Source organism: Anomaloglossus baeobatrachus, chromosome 11 (assembly GCF_048569485.1).
Source record: "Anomaloglossus baeobatrachus isolate aAnoBae1 chromosome 11, aAnoBae1.hap1, whole genome shotgun sequence".
Lineage (NCBI taxonomy): Eukaryota > Metazoa > Chordata > Amphibia > Anura > Aromobatidae > Anomaloglossus > Anomaloglossus baeobatrachus.
Window position 1 is genome coordinate 127875281 of NC_134363.1, and position 20490 is coordinate 127895770.

Genomic DNA, 20490 nt, shown 5'->3' on the forward strand with positions numbered 1-20490 from the left:
AATAATATAATTTTATAGTATAGCCAGATAGGATTTTGGGGACACCAAGTCTGATACTTGTCTTTCTACCTTTGCACAAGAAAAATCACTATTTAAAGGAAACTAGTTTTACATTCTATACTGAGAGCTGCAACGTTTCCATTTTTCGGTGTACAGAGCTGTCTGAAGTCGTGCCTTTTGCCTTAGCGACATTTTGTTCCAGGTTTTCTAAAGCAATTAGAATAAACAGCAATTCTGACATTCCCTTTTCTTTTTCTCTTCTTAGAAAGAGTTTAATTTTTTTTTTTGCAGTGTTCACCATAAGGAATAAATAAGGATATTGTAGTACTGGTTGTTACAGCATTTTCAAACATGTCATTTTTCAGATAAATACTCTTGAATTGGGAAAACTGGTATTTTGGGGTGTTTGTCTTTTTGTTAATTTCTATTTACCGTATGTTTCGGTTTATAAGACGAACCGGATTATAAGGCTGGGGCCACACGGGGATTACTGCGATACCCTTGCATGACACTCGGCTCACACTGGCAGTACAGCAGAGCCGAGTGTCATGCGTGTGTCCTTGCTACTGAGGTCCGTTCATGTGAGCAGACCTCAGCTGCGGGGGGCGGGCCGGCGCTCAGGAGGGGATGGAGGCATTTATCTTCCTCTCTCCTCTGTAGCCGGCTATTGCCATTCTCGCACTGCACTAGCAGTACACCGGTGTACCGTGAGCGCAGTGCGATTTTTCTCTCGCCCCATTCACTTGAATGGGTACAAGAGAAAGAGTCTTGCATTACAGTCGCAGCATGCTGCGATTGTTTTCTCGGTCCGATTAGGGCTGAGAAAATAGACGACTCATGTGTGCTGACACACAGGCTAATATTGGCCCGAGAGGAATGCAATGTTTTATCGCATGCCACTCGCACCGTTTTTCTCGCCATGTGGCTTAGGCCTAAAATGCACCCAAAGTTTAGAAGTGGGAAAAAAAAAAGGGGGGGGGGGGGGACGACAAGGGGCCTGTCTTATAATCTGGTGGTGTCTTACTGGGTGTTCGGCAGCGGTGTTGGAGCGCGGCGATGCTGCGGGTGCTCTGAGGCAGGAACATCCAGAAACTGTCAGTGGTGCAGGATGGAGTCGGTGCGTGTGCAGATTGAGCTATCTGCTCAATGACAAGCTGAGATGTCATCTGCGTACGTGCAACCTCCAGACTCCATTTTCCTTACGTTCACTGCTGGGAGATCAATAGGCCGGAGGCGGCGTGTGTGCAGATGAGATCTTGAGCTGAGAGCTCCATCTGCGCAAACGGAAACTCCAGGTGTCATTATTTGGAGCCCGCCCACCGATATTTTCAGGATGGCCCCCTGCCACACTGCCCCCAGTGAGCACAAGCACCGCGGCGCGCAGCATTGCCCCTGCGACCCATCTCCACCACCTCCCGGTAAGCTACATTCAGCTTATAAGACACCTTTCATTTTCCTCCCAAATATTTGGGAGGAAAAGCGCGTCTTATAATCTGAAAAATACGGTAACTACGATCTGATACTACAAGCCGCAGCATGTCCTGACAACTGTGGCTTTCAAAAGGATGATGGGACTTGTAGTGTCACATCGGCTGGAGAGCCACAGGTTGCAAAGCACACTTATAAATGGCTTAATACGGACTGTCCAAGACTCATTTGCCGCACTGGACCTGGGAAGGGGCGAGCACTAAGGTGTCCGTCTTGCAGATGTAGAAAATAATGTTGAAATAAAAGTGACCCTTTAATTATAAAAGGAAAAAAAAAACAAACAAAAAAACAAAACCAGGAAATTTGTGTAAGTCTTACCTTATTCTGCAGAAAAAGGACTTCACCTGAGTGTATTCATAAACAGAAGCTGCAAAAGTGAAACATAGATTATTATACAGATGTTCATGGTCTACTAAAGCAACCACAAACAGCATCGGATCTGAAATCCCCCCCACCCCTACCTGCTCAGCCTGATGGCCAGAAGTGTAATTGTACAAGGAAAGCTTTGAAGGGTGGTCAATGAAAAAACAGTGCTGCAGAGCCTTGAATACAGATTGTGGGGATCCCAGAGGTTGAAACCCCCCAGGTATCATAGTATGATGGCATGCATTCACAATGCTACATAGGGATACCTAATTACAGTTTATGTTGACCCATTCAGTTGTTACATTCAATAATAGTTGACTAATTATACAGGGAATCTGTATTATCGATCCAATTATTTTAGTTACATATAGCTACCACTAGAGGCAGCTGTCCGCGCATAACTAGTCAGTATGCAGTGAGCTCCCCCCAGTGGCAGCTGTGGGTAGTGCTGTCAGTGTCACACTAGGATGCAGAACCAATACAGTAATGAGCTCCATGGAAGTCACCTGCACTGCATCTGTAGGCATGTCACTGAATACAATCTCACTTTCAGCAAGAAGCTAAGAACTGAACATTGGGGACCAAATTAAGTATTAAAGGGAATCAGTCAACAGGTTTTTGCCACCTAATCTGAGAGCAGCCTAATGCAGGGGCAGAGACCCTGATTTTAGAGATGTGTCACTTACTGAGCTGCTTAGTGTAGTTTTGATAAAATCACTGATCAGAAGGAGATTATCATTACAGGACTACTTGGCGTACTGCAGGTAGTCAAGCATACTCATGAGCTCTGTATAACTGCTAGATCTGCAGCAGAGAAAACATTGATGTTATCAAAATGACAGCAAACAGCTCAGTAAGTGACACATCGCTGGAATCAGGGTCTCTGTCTCTACATTATGCTGCTCTCAGATGGGGGAGGAAAAATCTGGTGACAGATTCCCTTTAACTAAAATGATCCTTCCCATGACCTGTACGTATCTGTGTGAGAGAACACGAACACTGCAGACAGTCCTAATCGGCTGGGTTTTGAGGCTCTTACCTGTTTCTGCTCCGATGTTCCACGGTAAAAGATGCGATTGCGTGGTGTGCTTGTAGAAGACGCTGACGTCCTGAGGGGCCAGAAGCTCCACAAAGCACGAGGAGTCCAGCAGCTTTTTCTTACAGTTCAGGATGTAGGCCGCCTGACTGGAGATGTACACCATCTTCCCAGAGGCCAGAGAAACCACGATTACAAATGTGTCCTAAAAGAGACAATATAAGGGATTGCCATCAGAGGTAGTCCCAGCCGTGCTGGGGGGAAAACAGGACAGCCAGCTACAATATTTATACTGGAGAAGGGTTACTGAAAACATGGAAAGTTCACCGCTTCTAGGAAAACTGGGTGCAGAATAAGCAAGGTCATCTTATAAAATTGAGATCTTTACACATAAAATGACACCAAATATGTTTTGGGGAGTGTTTTTTTTTATATTTACAGAATGAATAAATAGGTGACGTATAGTTTTATTTGTGGGGGGGTTTTTTTTATATATTTTTTTAAATTATTTCCAGCATATTTTTAAACCTGTGATCTCATTACGATTTTGCTAACACCAATGTGGAACTATGTTAATGATTGCAGTCAAAATTTGGCACGTGCACCCAGAGAGTTCCAGGAACATTCAGTGAGCATAGTCATTCGCCTGAGACAAAGAAAGCGTTTTTTGAGGCTTGTATATCTCTGGATCTGATGCTAGTGTCACCCAAATTATCGCTGCTACTTTTGGAAATGTTTGGCGTGTGTTGCTCCAGAAATACGGAGCACATGGACTTACCGGTGGATGCTCCGATGTTATGGTCCCAAGATTTTCAATTGTATGTACATTAGTATCCACTCTTGAGGTGCCGCTGTCACTGAGGACCTGGAAAAAGGCGCTGTTTGCTGGAGGGGGAAAAAAAGGGACTATGAAACCACCAATAATCACAATTCAATAAGCCGGAAAACGTATCTTTACATGCAAAAAAAAAGTTGTATATACACACACACACACACACACACACACACACTTACTTTGCGCCCCCTCCCCACATAAAAAAATAATAATAATAAAAAAAAAAATATCTATATATCTATAATAGTATTAAGGTGGTTGCACTGTATTGGAAAAATAGGGCTGCTTTCTCCCAGAAACAGAGCCCCATCTGTCCATGGGTTGTGTCCGAAACTACAGCTTAGGTCTTAAGGCCCCGTCACACTAAGCAACATCGCTAGCAACATCGCTGGTAACAAACAACTTTTGTGACGTTGCTAGCGATGTTGCTGTGTGTGACATCCAGCAACAACCTGGCCCCTGCTGTGAGGTCGTTGGTTGTTGCTGAATGTCCTGGGCCATTTTTTAGTTGTTGCTGTCCCGCTGTGAAGCACAGATCGCTGTGTGTGACAGCGAGACAGCAACAACTAAATGTGCAGGCAGCAGGAGCCGGCTTCTGCGGAGGCTGGTAACCAATGTAAACATCGGGTAACCAAGAAGCCCTGTCCTTGGTTACCCGATATTTACCTTTGATACCAGCCTCCTCCGCTCTCACTGTCAGTGCCGGCTCCTGCTCTGTGCACATGTAGCTGCAGCACACATCGGGTAATTAACCCGATGTGTGCTGTAACTAGGAGAGCAAGGAGCCAGCGCTAAGCAGTGTGCGCTGCTCCCTGCTCTGTGCACATGTAGCTGCAGCACACATCAGGTAATTAACCCGATGTGTGCTGTAACTAGGAGAGCAGGGAGCCAGCGCTAAGCATTGTGCGCTGCTCCCTGCTCTGTGCACATTTAGCTGCAGCACACATCGGGTTAATTAACCTGATGTGTGCTGTAACTAGGAGACTGGGGGCTGGTCACTGGTTGCTGGTGAGCTCACCAGCAACTCGTGTAGCCACGCTCCAGCGATCCCTGCCAGGTCAGGTTGCTGATGGGATCGCTGGAGCGTGGCAGTGTGACATCTCACCAGCAACCTCCTAGCAACTTACCAGCGATCCCTATCGTTGTTGGGATCGCTGGTAAGTTGCTTAGTGTGACTGGACCTTTAGGAAGAGGGCAAAATTCCTAATCCTGGATAAACACTTTAAAACTGTTTAGCTTCTACGCAGCAGACAATCTGGATAATCAGACCTGCAGTATAAAGCATGGAGGAACTGGCCTGACAAGAAGAATAAAAAAAAAAAAAAAAAAAAAAAAGGTGCCTAGCACAAACAGAAGTATGAAGCGCTAAAAAGCTACATTAAGGGTATGTGCGCATGCTGCATCTTTTTTTGACCACAAAAAGGCAGCATTTTTGGCCATAAAAAACAAAAAAAAAAAAAACGCACAAACGTACCTGTGGCAAAAACGCATGCGTTTTTACCGCACTTTGGTGAGTTTTTCTGCATTTTTCCAATGCATTGCATGGGTGAAAAACTGCAGAAAAATGCAGAAAAGAATCGACATGTTGCTTTTTTTGTCACCTCAAAGATGCAGCTTTAAAAGAAAAAAAAACAAAAACATTTGCGTATAGGAAAAAACTCAAAACTCAGACTTTGCTGGGGAAGCAAAGTCATGAAGTTTTGAGACCAAAAACTCCACGAAAAACGCACTGTGCGCACATAGTCTAAAGCTGGTCATGGACATTAGATAACAGTCAGCTGAACAATTGCTTGGCCTTCAGTTATGGCTACTGCCTTCCCCGTATACCGGAACACTCGGTTTATCTGAGCATTCATGTGTTCCCTATGGGGAGAGCACAGTAATCCTAGGCCAGAATCTAATAACATCTCACCTACACACAGAGCAAAAAGCATAATGCAACCAAATAATACATACAGCAAAGTGACCAGGCTTCTCACCTTGAACCTGTCGAACACACTTCAAGGCATAGTTCAGCGCATCGAATGTATTGGGTTTGCTGCGGTTCAGCTTTTCCGGCGGGAGCCGGCGTTTCATCTCCTGCACCACACTCATCAGCTCTTTGTGTGAACGGATCCGGTCCATTTGTTCACTGTAGGAACAAAAGCGTTGAACACAAATGAAACAAGCGTTGAACACATAGGTGCACACTGATGAAACAATGGCCCATTACCAAGCTTTTATATAGCCTGCTCATCCCTAGATAAGGCAACGTCTACACGTGGTGGATGTAAGGATAATACATGAAGATTTTACACAGCATTATATGTGACTTTTGTTGCAGATTTCACCCAATGTATCACAAATGGTGAAATTAGGCAATAGTACAAGGATTTTTTTCGCATGTTTGCACAGGACACCTACTTTGCTACTGGAACTCTCATAAACGCAGATACAAAAAAAATAAAAATCCATAATGCATCTATCCCGTCTGAATTTACCCCAGCTGTTCTTTCTTCATGGCATAGTATTTTTATCCAGCACATTATTATTACCTGTTATTGCTGCTGCCAATGGATTTGCTCGGTCTCCGGAAGTTGCAGTTTGATCTCCGGTTAGATTCGTTCACGTTGGAGTCTGTTCCGCTGGACTCGTGACCGTTGCAGTCGTTTCCACTGGACTCGTTGCTGTTGGAGTGCATCTCCATGTCCTCGGGCTGCTCGGAGCTATGCTCCTCCGATGTTTCACAGTTAAAAGTCTTTTCGGGAGGACTGTCCTCCTCCGTCCTAGTGGCTGTAGACCAGGCCTCATTTTGGATCAAGTCCTTACTTTGGGCCTCTGTGCTCATGATGATCTGGAATAATACTGCTCAGGTTTCTAGATGTGTCTCTAACCTCCGGTATAAGATGGGTAGAACAAAACAATTTAGAGGAAGAGATTTCCAAGTTTGTGGCATTTGTGGTTCTCCGATGGGTATCTAAGCAGCGTCAGAAGAACTAAGGCTGTTCATGAAAGTGTGGAAGGTATTATACACTGCCTATATGGAAACAAAATAAATAAATATAAAAAATTAATTACTTAAATTCAAAGTTATAGTTGTTCTGTACTTCTTAATGTATGCCTGATGGTGCCACCCTACAGTGGCACACCAGCGCACCCCCACTTTGTGGTATTTTAGACCCCCCTCCTTACCCTACAGCGGTACTCGAGAGATCCCCCCTTGGATTGGCACATCAAACTCACCCTCCCTACAACAGCAAGCCAGAGCTTCCAATCCCCCTTCAAGTGGCACACCAGCCTCCCCAACCCTCCCCCCCCCCCCAACATTGACATGCCATAGCTTCCCACCTAAAGCATTATGTGAGAGTGCTACCCCCCCCCCTTTGCATCAGTATGCCGGAGCGCACCCTCCCCAAATAGATCATACAAGAGCCAGCCTTCCTCTTCCATACAGCAGCATACCAGAGCCCCCCTCCAACAGTATCACGACATAGCACGCCACCACCCAAATTCAGCGGCATGCTAAAACCCCTCCACCAACAGTATCACTTCAGGGCGCCCCCCCCCCCCCAATTACAGCGGCATGCCAGAGCCCATCACTTTCAGCATCTCGGCAGAGCAACCCCTCCATCTACAGCATCACAAGAGCGTGCCCTCCCTCCCCCGACAGTGGCAGTTTGGGGTGTGCAGTTGGGATCTCTCCTATAACAGCACAAAAATCTCCCCTTAGAAACGCAGTATGGCATGGACTGATTTTATTGCAGTAGCTAGAAAACAAAACCGCACTCCAAAGTGAAGCATTAAGGAGCAAGTTGCCATCATTCATAGCAGATGCACCCCCCCCTCCTCCTCAGAGACCTTATATAAGTGCAGCTTATACTAATGATGCGCAGGAAACAATTAATAACAGTGAGCTTAAGAGAATCACACGATTAGCAAACACAGGTAGATTACACAGCGATGGGACGTGATCACCTCCATCATCAGCTTCTTAATACGCCAGGGAAATGAATCATGGACAGTCCGCAGCTGTCCGCCCACGTGGTGGCGATGCCGGGTAACTTCAGGTAACTATGCCCACCTTATGTGACTTCACAACTCACACAGATACAACATGCAGACAATTGTATTTCTCACGAGCAATGAAACTTAAAAAAAAAAAATATTACTGTATTTTTCGGATTATAAGACGCACTTTCACTCCCAAAAATCTGGGAGAAAAATTAGGGGTGCGTCTTTAAATCAGAACATAGCTTACCGGGAGGTGGAGAATTGGCACAGGGGGTTGCCTGTGCGGGCGGCCGGCTGGCTGTGTGGACTGCAGTGGCCGTGCGGCGGGGGTTCCAGATGCTCTGGCTTCAAATGACAGCGCCCGGAGTCAGCGCGTGCGCAGATAGAGCTCTTGGCTGAAAGCTCCATCTGTGCACGTGACGCTCCGGGCGCCATTTCTTTGAAGTCCGGACCACCGACAGAGCATCTGGGACACCCACCGCACCGGCCGGCTCCACACAGCCACAGCAGCTTCTGCTGCCAGCACAGACACCCCCACCGCTGCCAGCACAGTCCCCCCCCCCCCCCCGCGCTGCCAGCACAGACCCCGCCCGCGCTGCCAGCACAGACCCCCTCCCCCCTGCCAGCACAGTCCCCCCCCCCCCCCGCGCTGCCAGCACAGACCCCCCCCAGCGCTGCCAGCACAGACCCCCTCCCCCCTGCCAGCACAGTCCCCCCCCCCCCCGCGCTGCCAGCACAGTCCCCCCCCCCCCGCGCTGCCAGCACAGACCCTGCCGCCCCCCCTCTGGTAAGACAACACCAGAGTATAAGGCTATGGTCACACACTACATCTTTTACTGCATTTTTGGTACATATTTGAGGTCACAAAGATGCACCTAAATGCATGCATTTCCTTCTCCCAGCAAAGTCTATGAGATTTCTATTTTGCTGTCCACACACTGCATCTTTTTTAGGCTGCATTTTTAAAGATGTAGTATGTCAATCTTTTTTGCGTTTTTCCAGCGTTTTTGAGCCGTTCCAGAGGTGTGAAGACCTGTGCAACCATTTTAAATACTTTAAAAAAAATTAAAAAAGTCTAGATGATTGGATGCCGGATGAACAGTAACGTTAGTGTTACTGACTAGAGCCGAGCGATGTGAATGCCCGCGATCTGTAAGTAATGTTCAAAACTCTCCTGCTGGTTTATTTCAAAAAGTCTATTTCATAAGCTCCGCGGCCCTCGTCATCGCTGCAGCCGTTCTGTGACGTTAATGTGCAACAGAAAAAAAAAGGAAAAAAAAAAAAAAGACTCAGTTACAAAAAGGTAATGATTGTAATTAGGTCGTTATTAGATGGTGAAAGGAATCCAAATACATCCGGTTTTCAAGTTCCCCTATATTTAACCAGCAATTTTGAGCAATTTTAACTCTACGTGGGCTGCAGCAATTCCCCCTCTACTTCACATGCGAGTTTGTGCTGACAGCAGGGTAATGAGGGAAGAATCGGTCGGGGCTGATGGGACAATTAACTATTACGTTGTTCAGGAAATGACAATTCTGTAAAAATAAATAAAAACACTTGCTCCTTCAGACGCTATAGTGTTGCCAGGGACGTCACATGTTTTGTGGCGAGGATATATTTATCTGCTGGTACAGTAAGAGCAGCCGGCGATGTATCAGCACGCCATGTACAGTCGGGCGACACACCTACTGGCTGAACATACTGTACACAGGGAGTGCTGCGCCACGTGAGGCTGTGCTCAAAGAGCTGACGAGGAAGTACAGACGCTACAGAAAACATAGTAAACAACTCAACTCCAGGTTCTTACTAAGGGGCTACACACAAAAGATGGCCGTGGGCCAAATGATGACTCAGCCAATCATATGGCCGGAAGTTCTCTCTCTCTCTCGAGTGTTCAATACACAGTAATGCTCATGCCATTGAGTGCACCCCTGTTGTCTATGGGAGAGACCCTAGCACTCCCCCAAACATCATCTACGTAATACACAGCTGCAAAACCACATATGCAGCAGGCTGGGACGTATCTAGACCCCTGCCTCCTTTCTATGAGACTCTGTATGATGTTTTTCAGGAACTTGCGCTTGTGACCCTGTCCATGGTAAACCGGACATCATTCCTCAGACCACTCTAGGAGGCAGGTATTAATCGCCACAATCTGGGAAAACATCATGAGTCCTGCCGCTTTAGAGATGCTCTGACAAGTCATTTAGCCATTGCAATATCTAGGTTACGCTGATCCCTAGACTTGCTCATTAAGAAAAAAAAAAAAACAAAAAAACCATAAGGCTATGTGCCCACGCTGCGAATTTACCGCGGATTTTCCGAAAAGCTGCAGCAGCGGCACTTCCAAGCCATTTCAATGGCATTTTGGAAATGCTGTGTTCATGCTGCGGATTTTTCCACGGCGGATTTGCCGCGGATTTTGATCCGGAAAAATCTGCAGCATGTCAATTATTGTTGCGGATTTTGGTGCGGATTTTGGGTATAGAATGGGGGAAAAAAAAAAAAAGAAAAATCCGCATCAAAATCCACGGCAAACCTAGGTGCGGATTTGCCGCGAAAGTCGCGAATTTTCATGCAGAAAAATCCGCAGGTACATTCTACCGTGGACACATAGCCTAACACTGCAAATTCACCCCATCCCCAGCAGACAGGCACAAAAGTTAAGTAGGAACATTAAACTACATTGTCCCCAATATAAAATGTATCAGATATAACAAATACAATTGTTACAAAAATAGACAAACAATATAGAAAAAAAATAAGTACAATGCAAACTAAACCAATATTGGCACATGAGGGACAGTCTTAGGGTGCTGGTGTTAATATAAAAAAAAAATAAAAAAGTGGCCCCTTTTTTAAGATGATTGCATCATATTAGGGCAAGATCAGATGGTGCGGACGCAGTAAGCTGGTAAACCACAGCCCACCGCGATGGCTAGGAAGCATTTTTAGACAAATTTGTGAGGCTGTTGGCCATCGTGACAGCTGAGATCCGGCCACGTGACCAGCCGCACCGTCTGATTTCACCCGTACTCTACACTGGATTAGAGACCAGGACTTTTCAGAGGAGAATGCTCCTTTTCCTGCATAAGGAGCGTCACTTTGGATGAACCATGTAATTCTAAACTATACCCGGTGGTGGCGCTGTAATGAAATTAAACAACCAGGGCCCCCCTGCAGAAAACAGCAGACCACTCCGGCTGAGTGCAATAGGAACCATTCTGATGAGCGCAACAAGTAGACACTTTCCAAAGTAAAGAAGCCCTTTGATGAGAGACAGTACTTACACCAAATCCTTCTCGGAGGGCATCCGATTGCACGCAGTGACTGTTGTACCCCATTATTTCACCAACCAGCAGTACCCAGCCGGCTCAACTACAACTCACAGCATGGCCTCACAGGCGGAGAGTTGCTGTCTCACAACAATAATTATATTCTGGAGACTGGCCTCTTCTTTACTTTCCTCTTTTTGCTACATTAGTAGAGGTTACCCTTCAGCAGTTGTTTCTCACTTATGCCCAGACCCCATGTGTGCCATCCACGTGCCCTGCTCCCTGTTCTGGAACTTATCTGAACAGATTATTTGTAGGAGAGGCGAGAGAAAACACATCTGAACACAATGTTCAATGCCACACATGTGTAGTAAGCGCTGCATTACATAACCCAAGGCTGGAACAGAAAGCTGGCATTGAGTCAGTGGTAACAGGAACGGCTGCCAGGTTAAAGGGACAAGATCCTGCACAGGCTGTACTCGAAGAATACCTAATAAATAACCTGCCTCCAGCTTCAGGAAACTCCAGAATAGAAACGTAGCATTAAGGAAGGCTCACTTGTAACATGCAAAGTACAAAATGTACCTCCACTTATTAGGTGGAGCTTTCCCTAATTGTGGTGGATCATGGGTCAAAGCTAAAAAGTCCATAAATTGCAAGATTCCGATATCTCTGAACTACTGGAAAATGCAACAACATGGCCCCATGATCTGCCTGCACCATCCATATGAGGGAGAGCTCCCTCTGCTGGCTGAGGCAACACTCTGCATTTCACTAATAGGAGGTTTATTTTAGTCACTTGAAGAAGAGGTGTAGAAAAACTCATGCTGGGGGAGGTGAGGGGAGTGTATGTCATGTCTTTGAAACAGATCCCAATGGAATCCACTCCAAAATAGGGATTGTCCAATCAAAAGGCTGGAAAGAAAGGTTCAGGAAAAGAGTTATTCCAAAAGAAAGACTCATCCCCCCTCCAGAGAAAAAGAAAAAAAAAAAAATTCCTTAAAAATGAGCATTTCCTGAAGTAGTTTCTGCTTGAAAAACTTGTCGTTTTGGAACGCCTCAAAAAAACAAAAAAAAAAAACTAAAAAAAAACCCCCAAAAAAACATCTTGGAAACAGAGCACCAAGACTGAAACTGCTCTCCCAGATTTCCTGCAGCACGAATCTATTCAGTGAGAATCTCCAAGAGCAAATCAATGAAACAAAGTGTTTCGTTATGAGCTGTGCTTGGAGTCCAGTGGAGTAAAATATTCCTCACTACAGATGTCAGAGCTCTCACAATATAGGTTCAATCACAGCAGCAAAAATCTTGAAAACTGCAGAAAAAAAAACACCAAAAAAACCCCCAAAAAAGTGATAAACTTTTCGTAAGAAAACATCAAACCTCTTGGACTTCTCGCTGATCTTTAGAATGAAGGAAGGAGTTCTATTGCTAATTTAGAACTGCGCCACTTTTGCGTTTTTTACCCAGGTGGAGGGAATGGACCGTGATCCAGAACGCTGTACGGTGACCAGGGGAAGCTTATAATTGGATGCAGCACTAAATCAGATTTGTAGCCACTTCATCTTGAGGGTTCTAGAGCTCACATCCCATGGTTATAAAATGAAGATCAATTCCTCCAGGTACGCCACATTCTTCCACGTAGTGGCATTTATAGGATTCCTATGATAACAGCCATACAGTATTGCAATCCTATGCCCCTTAGGGAGCAGCTGCAGTCCAATGTCATTTGCCCCGTAGTAAAGCACCCCAGAATATGCAGGTGCTATATAAATAAGCAAACACAGCTGAAACCTAAGGCTAGAGTCACACTTGTGAAGGACTCTCACATTGCACCACCCGGCACGTCCACACACTCTGACAGGAGCGGGTCGGCTGCATGTATTTCCATGTAGCTGCACGCTCGTGTCAGGAGAGTGTGCGGCTGTGCCGGGTGATGCAAGTCCCTCGCAAGTATGGCTCCAGCCTAAGGGTTAATACGGCGCTTTCATCTCTATTTCTAGACAACAAATGCCAAAAGTTGAGGCACTTGGAACACTAACTATATTAGAAATACAGTAATGAAAATTAGTCCGAAGAGCTTACCAGTGGGAATTGTGTGAGTGATGTGAGCCAGGGTGAAGGAAGCACTGCAGCATCGCTATAAACTGGGCACAAGGTACTTAGAGAGGTGGATCCAGAGCGCGGCCGCCCAGCGGGGAAGGGTGTGATTACGATGTGGGAACACGCTGCTCTTAGGAACACGCTGCAGGTGCACGGCCCACACTGTACTCATTGTACAGCAAACACCCGCTCCCAGGTCTGGCCCAGAAAGGGTGTCACCTAATGACAGACACCGGGCACAGGACATTGCTAGACTAGAACTAGAAGGAGGAATTTGCTGTCACACATCAGAAATTACTGTGCTCAAGAGCTCCTGATGAAAAAGCTCCAATGCAAGGCACCCCCCCCCCAAAAAAAAAACAAAAAAAAAAACCCCAACACATTGGGACCATGTTCTGACCACTGCCAATGGACACAAAAGCAATGTGCTCTGATTCTTGTATTTTGCGAGGTTTTTTTTTCATTAATAGTTCCCATTTTTTAAATGTGTTCTGGTGTGGACTTAATAAAATACCACAGCATTTAATTATTAACTACAGAACCACTGAGATTAATAACTTCAAAAAATGCAATTCTGTTTTTTTACATGCATTTTTTTCCAGGCTCCCATAGAATGACAAACAAAAAATGCAATCAGTCAGATTCAATGGAATGGCAAAGGACCCCTGCAGTGTGCCGCCCCTAGTATTTGATCTGAATTGCAATTCCTGATTACAGTGATGGTAAAAACTGACAAGTCAGGCTAGTTTCACACTTGCGTAGGACGGGATCCGTAGCATTGCGTTGTGTGACGCATGTAACGGATGCGTTGCATTTAGTGGCACAACGCATGCTACAGATCGTACAAAATAATGCAATTCGTTGTAGGTTTTTTTCCTTGACTTCACACATCTGAGCATGCGCAGTTGTGTAAAATCAGCTGCGTTAACGGAATCCGTCAAATGACGCATTCTAACGGAATCCGCCACCATAGGCGTCCATTTTAAAAACAACGGACGCCTAACTGATTCCTGCAGGTTGCGTTTTTTTGACACTCCGCCAAGCGCAGAAAAACGTTACATGCTGCGTTCCATCCGCCCGACGCAGCGTCAAAATAACAACGCTGCGTTGTCCAGCGGATGCAACGCAGACACTTGCGTTACAGTGCGTCGTCAATACAAGTCTATGGAGAATAGCGCAGTGTGTTAACGGACTGCACTATTCTCCATAGTGACGGAATGCGCTGAACGCAAGTGTGAAACTAGCCTAAGACACACTGATCCAAAAAACTGATGACACTGGTACCATTTTTTCATGTGTAAAGTAGGCCTAAAAGGGAATCTGTATACAGGTTTTTGACATCTAATCTGAGAGCAGTATGGTATAGGATGCAAAAGAACACGGTCTTGAAAGCGCTAAGGAGGCCACGGTGATATCGTTTTGTAGATTTATTAGATGTTTACAGCTACAACGCGTTTCGATATCACAATATCTTCATCAGGTAAATATCATATCCACCTGATGAAGATATTGTGATATCGAAACGCATTGTGGCTGTAAACATCTAATAAATCTACAAAACTATTATATCACCGTGGCCTCCTTAGCGCTTTCAAGACCGTGTTCTTTTGCATTCTCTGGATTCCTTCCCCGTTGTGGGACTCAGCATGAGCAGCTTGGCCGGAGGTCAGCTCTCAATCTGCACCAGAGACGTCCACCATCCCCAGTGACCCGTCACTTGACCGGCTTCTAAGGATTCTGTTCCTCTAGATGGTTACTACGGGCCGACTCCCTGGCAGCGCATTAAACCCTCGTTCTACACCGTGGTTGTGCAGGGCTGCACAACCACATCAGGTGAGCACATTCCAACACTATCCTTAACATTATCCTGTGGATCCTTCACATGCGCTCCTTTTTTCAAATTCTTTACTCAGTATGGTATAGGGGCAGAGATCCTGATTCCAGAAATGTATCACTTACTGGGCTGCTTAGTGTAGTTTTGATAAAAATCACCGTTTAATCTGCAGTAGATTATCATTACAGGACTACTTGGTCTGCTGCCAGGTAGTCCAGCATATTCATGAGCTCTGTGTAACGGCTAGATATGCAGCAGAGAAAACATTGATTTTATCAAAATGGCAGCGACCAGCTCAGTAAGTGACATCGCTGGAATCAGGGTCTCTGTATTATACTGCTCTCAGATGGAGGAGCAAAAACCTGGTGACAGATTCCCCTTAAAATCAGCACCTATGACTGTACAAACCAGGTACAGGTACTGCACTTCATTAGAACAGTCAGTCCCTTTGATTCCTTAAAAAAAAATAAAAGTTGAACTGAACTACACCTCCCAGCAATGCTGTGTGTAGCCAGAAAACAATGGTTCCCACTATAAGATGATGGAACTGATTCAAAGTTTTAATACCAGTATTTTGGTGTAAAAACACTTTGAAAAGTTGTCAGAAACTTTTTTTTTTTAAACCAATTTAAAAATTGATAATTTCCTGAAGCGGTTTCCAATTGAAAAACTCATTTTAGAATTGCAGACGCTGTGTCGTCAGGATAGAATTGAAAAATTGCTCAAGTGGCATTTTCCTAATTCCGCACTGCGAGGAGAAATTCCCTCTGATCTGCAGGATTAAGGTCCAGTCACACTAAGCAACTTACCAGCGATCCCAACAACGATAGGGATCGCTGGTAAGTTGCTAGGAGGTTGCTGGTGAGCTGTCACACTGCGACGCTCCAGCGATCCCACCAGCAACCTGACCTGGCAGGGATCGCTGGAGCGTCGCTACAGGAGTTGCTGGTGAGCTCACCAGCAACCAGTGACCAGCCCCCAGCACCGCGTGGAAGATGCTGCGCTTGGTAACTAAGGTAAATATCGGGTAACCAACCCGATATTTACCTTGGTTACCAGCGCACGGAGCTACACGTGCAGAGAGCAGGGAGCAGCGCACGGAGCTACACGTGCAGAGAGCAGCGCACGGAGCTACACGTGCAGAGAGCAGGGAGCAGCGCACACTGAGCGCTGGCTCCCTGCTCTCCTAGCTACAGCACACATCGGGTTAATTAACCCGATGTGTCCTGCAGCTACATGTGCACAGAGCAGGAGCCGGCACTGACAGTGAGAGCGGCGGAGGCTGGTAACAAAGGTAAATATCGGGTAACCAAGGACAGGGCTTCTTGGTTACCCGATGTTTACTGTGGTTACCAGCCTCCGCAGAAGCCGGCTCCTGCTGCCTGCACATTTAGTTGTTGCTGTCTCGCTGTCACACACAGCGATGTGTGCTTCACAGCAGGACAGCAACAACTAAAAAATGGCCCAGGACATTCAGCAACAACCAACGACCTCACAGCAGGGGCCAGGTTGTTGCTGGATGTCACACACAGCAACATCGCTAGCAACGTCACAAAAGTTGTTCGTTAGCAGCGATGTTGCTAGCGATGTTGCTTAGTGTGACGGGGCCTTTACTCACCCAAGAGGCTGTAGTATGTGACTGTGTAGATTACCAATTGGGATGCAGATTACAGAATAGAATTAGGGTATGTGCCCACGATCAGGACCCCTGGACGCAGCGGGTCCTGACTTGTGGTGCCACTTGTTCCCACTATCAGGGTTCGGGGCGCTGCGGTCTCTCGCTGTGTTCTCCCTACGGAAGACGCAGGCGACTCCACAGCAAACAATTGACATGCTGCGATCTGGAAAGCCGTTCCGCAGGTCAGTGTTTGGTGTGGAAAAAACAAGCACAGTGGGCACATGATTTCTAGAAATCCATCCAGTGTGACTGTACTGTACAACGCAGCGTTTTGGATGCAGCAAAAACACACTGCATCCAAAACGCTGCAAACCACTGAATGCGGGCACACATCCTAAAAGGTGCAATCATAGAAACTGGAGGGCATTAAAACATCCCCTGGCGGCTCCGTTTAGTACAGTGGAGACATTGAATGGAAGAAATCCTTTTACTCGCCATCCGCCAATTCCAAAACATCCTGTATATCAGGTCCCGTTGTTGCTCTATTAAAAAGGGACCATAATATAGTACAGAAGAATTAAAAAAAAATCAAAATAAAACATCCTAACTGAGATGCGGGACGACAAGTGCAATATTTCTGAGAGATCTGGGTTATAGGGGTGGAAAATGCAGCCATAATACGACCGCCTGAAACGCGTCTTAATCACAATACGTTAAACATTAGTTTCTCTTCACATATCACATTATACTGAGGTTCTGGAATAATCAGACTCTTGCCGGATTAGAGGCATTTGATCTTTGTACACAGCATATACATGTCAATTCACACATCTAAAAAAAACATTACAGTCTGGAATTACAGAAAGCGCATTGATCCACAAAATCTGCAGCCAAAAAACAATAGGCAATTAGTAAAGCTCAGCTAGATCAATGGGTGACAGAGGGTTTCTCTGTGAGAGCTGAGACTGCAGCCGCTGGGGGAGGCATGTGCAGAGCCCACATCTCAGAAAAGCATGTCTGCTTCACGTGAATCTCTGAGCCTGAGCGCGTCCAATCAGGGAAGGACCAATAGAAAGAGCAGCCCGAGCACGGCTGCGCTCATTGGCTCTGCCCTAAGTGCCAATCTGCTGCATGTGTCTGGCACAGACCCGCTGCACTGCTCAGACCCAAAATGATGAGGTTTATCCTCAGCCCTTAAAATTTAGGAATGTGGGGGAGGGGTGGAAGTATATCCTAGAAGACTCAGTAGGAACACTGAAAAGCAGCAGATCCAAATGACAACCCCACTGGCATAACAATACAACAACCTGCAACCTCACGCTCCCTTTCTGAAGTAGAACAACAACTTCCAGCATACCCACACAACCCCCATCAAGTCTGCCCACCTTTTGCAATATGTTTAGAAAGTAAATGGTAACTTGTGGCTCTCCAGCTACTGTGAAAGCATCTCAATATGTACTGACCCTTCCTACCTATATAGTACACTCAGCAGCCGCTTATAGTATTGCAGTAAGGGGTCAGCAACCTGTGAATCATCAGCTGCTGTGCAACCACAACGCTCAGCATTCACTGACATCCTCCATCACCATAGTGCGCTGAGCAGCCATATCAATGCAGTAAGAGGTCCATAATCTGTGGATCATCAGCTGCTGTGCAACCACAACGCTCAGCATTCACTGACATCCTCCATCACCATAGTGCACTGAGCAGCCATAGCAATGCAGTAAGGGGTCAATAATCTGTGGATCATCAGCTGCTGTGCAACCACAACGCTCAGCATGCACTGACATCCTCCATCACCATAGTGCACTGAGCAGCCATATCAATGCAGAAAGGGGTCAATAATCTGTGGATCATCAGCTGCTGTGCAACCACAACGCTCAGCATGCACTGACATCCTCCATCACCATAGTGCACTGAGCAGCCATATCAATGCAGTAAGGGGTCAATAATCTGTGGATCATCAGCTGCTGTGCAACCACAACGCTCAGCATGCACTGACATCCTCCATCACCATAGTGCACTGAGCAGCCATAGCAATGCAGAAAGGGGTCAATAATCTGTGGATCATCAGCTGCTGTGCAACCACAACGCTCAGCATTCACTGACATCCTCCATCACCATAGTGCACTGAGCAGCCATAGCAATGCAGTAAGAGGTCCATAACCTGTGGATCGTCAACCACAACTCTCAGCATGCACCTGTGCCGACTGGATATCACCCCTATAGAACAGACAGGGGTCAGCTAATCCAGACCATATAGTTATCGTATAGCTACAACTCCCACCAGTTTCACAACAAATGTAAAATTTTTTTATTTTTTTGCTAGCAAAAAAGTAAGAAGATTTAAACAATGGACCACTATTGTACTTTTCAGAGCACTGATCACCAATAATGATGAGCGAGCAGTACCATGCTCGGTACTCGCAACAAGCAGTTGGACACTCAGATGGCTACGACTCAAGTATAATCGAAGTCAATAGGGAGCGAGGGCATTTTTCCAGGAAATCTCCTAGAAAAATGCTTGAGTTTACCATTGATTTCTATTATACTTGATACATGAGTCGTGCCCATCCGAGCGTCCAACTGCTCTTGACGAGTACCAGTGCTTGCTCATCATTAATCACCAACCTAAAGCTCCCCAGTTATATGGGAACTACATCAGCCATCATGCCCTGACAGCCTGCAGTTACCTGAGCATGCTGGGAGTTGTAGTTTCCCAGCAGCTGGACAGGTTGCAGGTCCGTACTGTTAGGCCTAAGGACACAGCTAAGCACCAGCAGGCACAGGCGGCGAGGCATCAGGTCAGGTGTCACCTCCACATAATCCTGTCACCGTCTCCTCAGCCTCTGACGTCCTTAGCGATCAGTCAACAATGGAAGAAAAAAATAATCCACCAATCCTACAAAAATCCCTGGAAACAGAGGCACAAAGAAGTATAGGGAGCCAAGGCATCACCCCCAACAGCTCTGGGCAGCCAATAATGTGTCACACATCAGCACCATGTGCAGCCCAAAACTGCGCAACCACGAATCCCAGAAAACAGGGTGAGACAACTGAGACCTCAAGATACGGGGCGCCCCGCACCCACTAACCAGCAGCTCCACATTTCTGGTATATTTTCAAAATGGGTAAAGTCATTCATTCCTTTAGGTGAAATAACAAGGTGGGTATCAGTGGCATCAAACGGGGGCACTCAATATACGGACACACGGCCTGCAAGTCAATGACAATTGTTGCTTGCCCTCTACTCATGGTCCAATGCCATTCTGGGGACTTTTAATGCAATAGTTGGCATCTGGGCACAGAAGTGCCCCATCCTGGCCACTAACCTGGACCACAATGGTCAAATGATTAGGGGGAAAGGCTGGACATTTATACCATCAGGATAATTGTCTAGGCTGGCAACGTGCAGGGGCTGAAAGGTGACTGATGTGGGCACTGCCAGGTGGACAGTGTATATATTATATACATACAGTATACTACATATACACATACATTATATGCAATACATAAAGGAATATACAGTATACTATACACACATATGCTAATATATATACACAAACACATACATATGCAATATATAAATATACATGCATACAGTATAAATTATAAATTATATATATATATATATATATATATATATATACATACATACACACACACATATTTTATATATATATATATATATATATATATATATACACACACACACACACACACACGCACATATATATGTGTGTATATGTGTATATATATATATAATATGTGTGTGTGTATATATATATATATATATATATATATATATATATATATATATATATATATATATACACACACACACAAACACACACACACATATACAATATATAAATATACAGTTTTCTATATACACATACATTATATGCAATACATAAATATAAATGCATATACAGTATACTATAC

The 20490-nt window shown here is 45.6% G+C and overlaps 1 protein-coding gene across 3 annotated transcripts in view; it reads right to left on the reverse strand.

Moving 5' to 3' along the window:
• PER3 (period circadian regulator 3) overlaps positions 1-20490 on the reverse strand; it is a 53328-nt gene that overhangs the window by 32376 nt on the left and 462 nt on the right. For 2 of the 3 annotated variants that reach the window (XR_012727532.1, XM_075328227.1), the window contains exons 2-6: positions 6260-6741; positions 5705-5856; positions 3669-3775; positions 2894-3095; positions 1807-1855 (exon numbers count right to left, since the gene is read on the reverse strand). Coding sequence is in view for 2 of the 3 variants with exons in the window: in XM_075328227.1 (XP_075184342.1) it covers positions 1807-1855; positions 2894-3095; positions 3669-3775; positions 5705-5856; positions 6260-6552 (803 nt within the window). In the remaining variant the exon portion in view is untranslated. Of the gene's footprint in view, positions 1-1806; positions 1856-2893; positions 3096-3668; positions 3776-5704; positions 5857-6259; positions 6742-13075; positions 13151-20490 lie in introns of those variants that run through there. The other variant, XM_075328228.1, reaches the window with a different exon arrangement.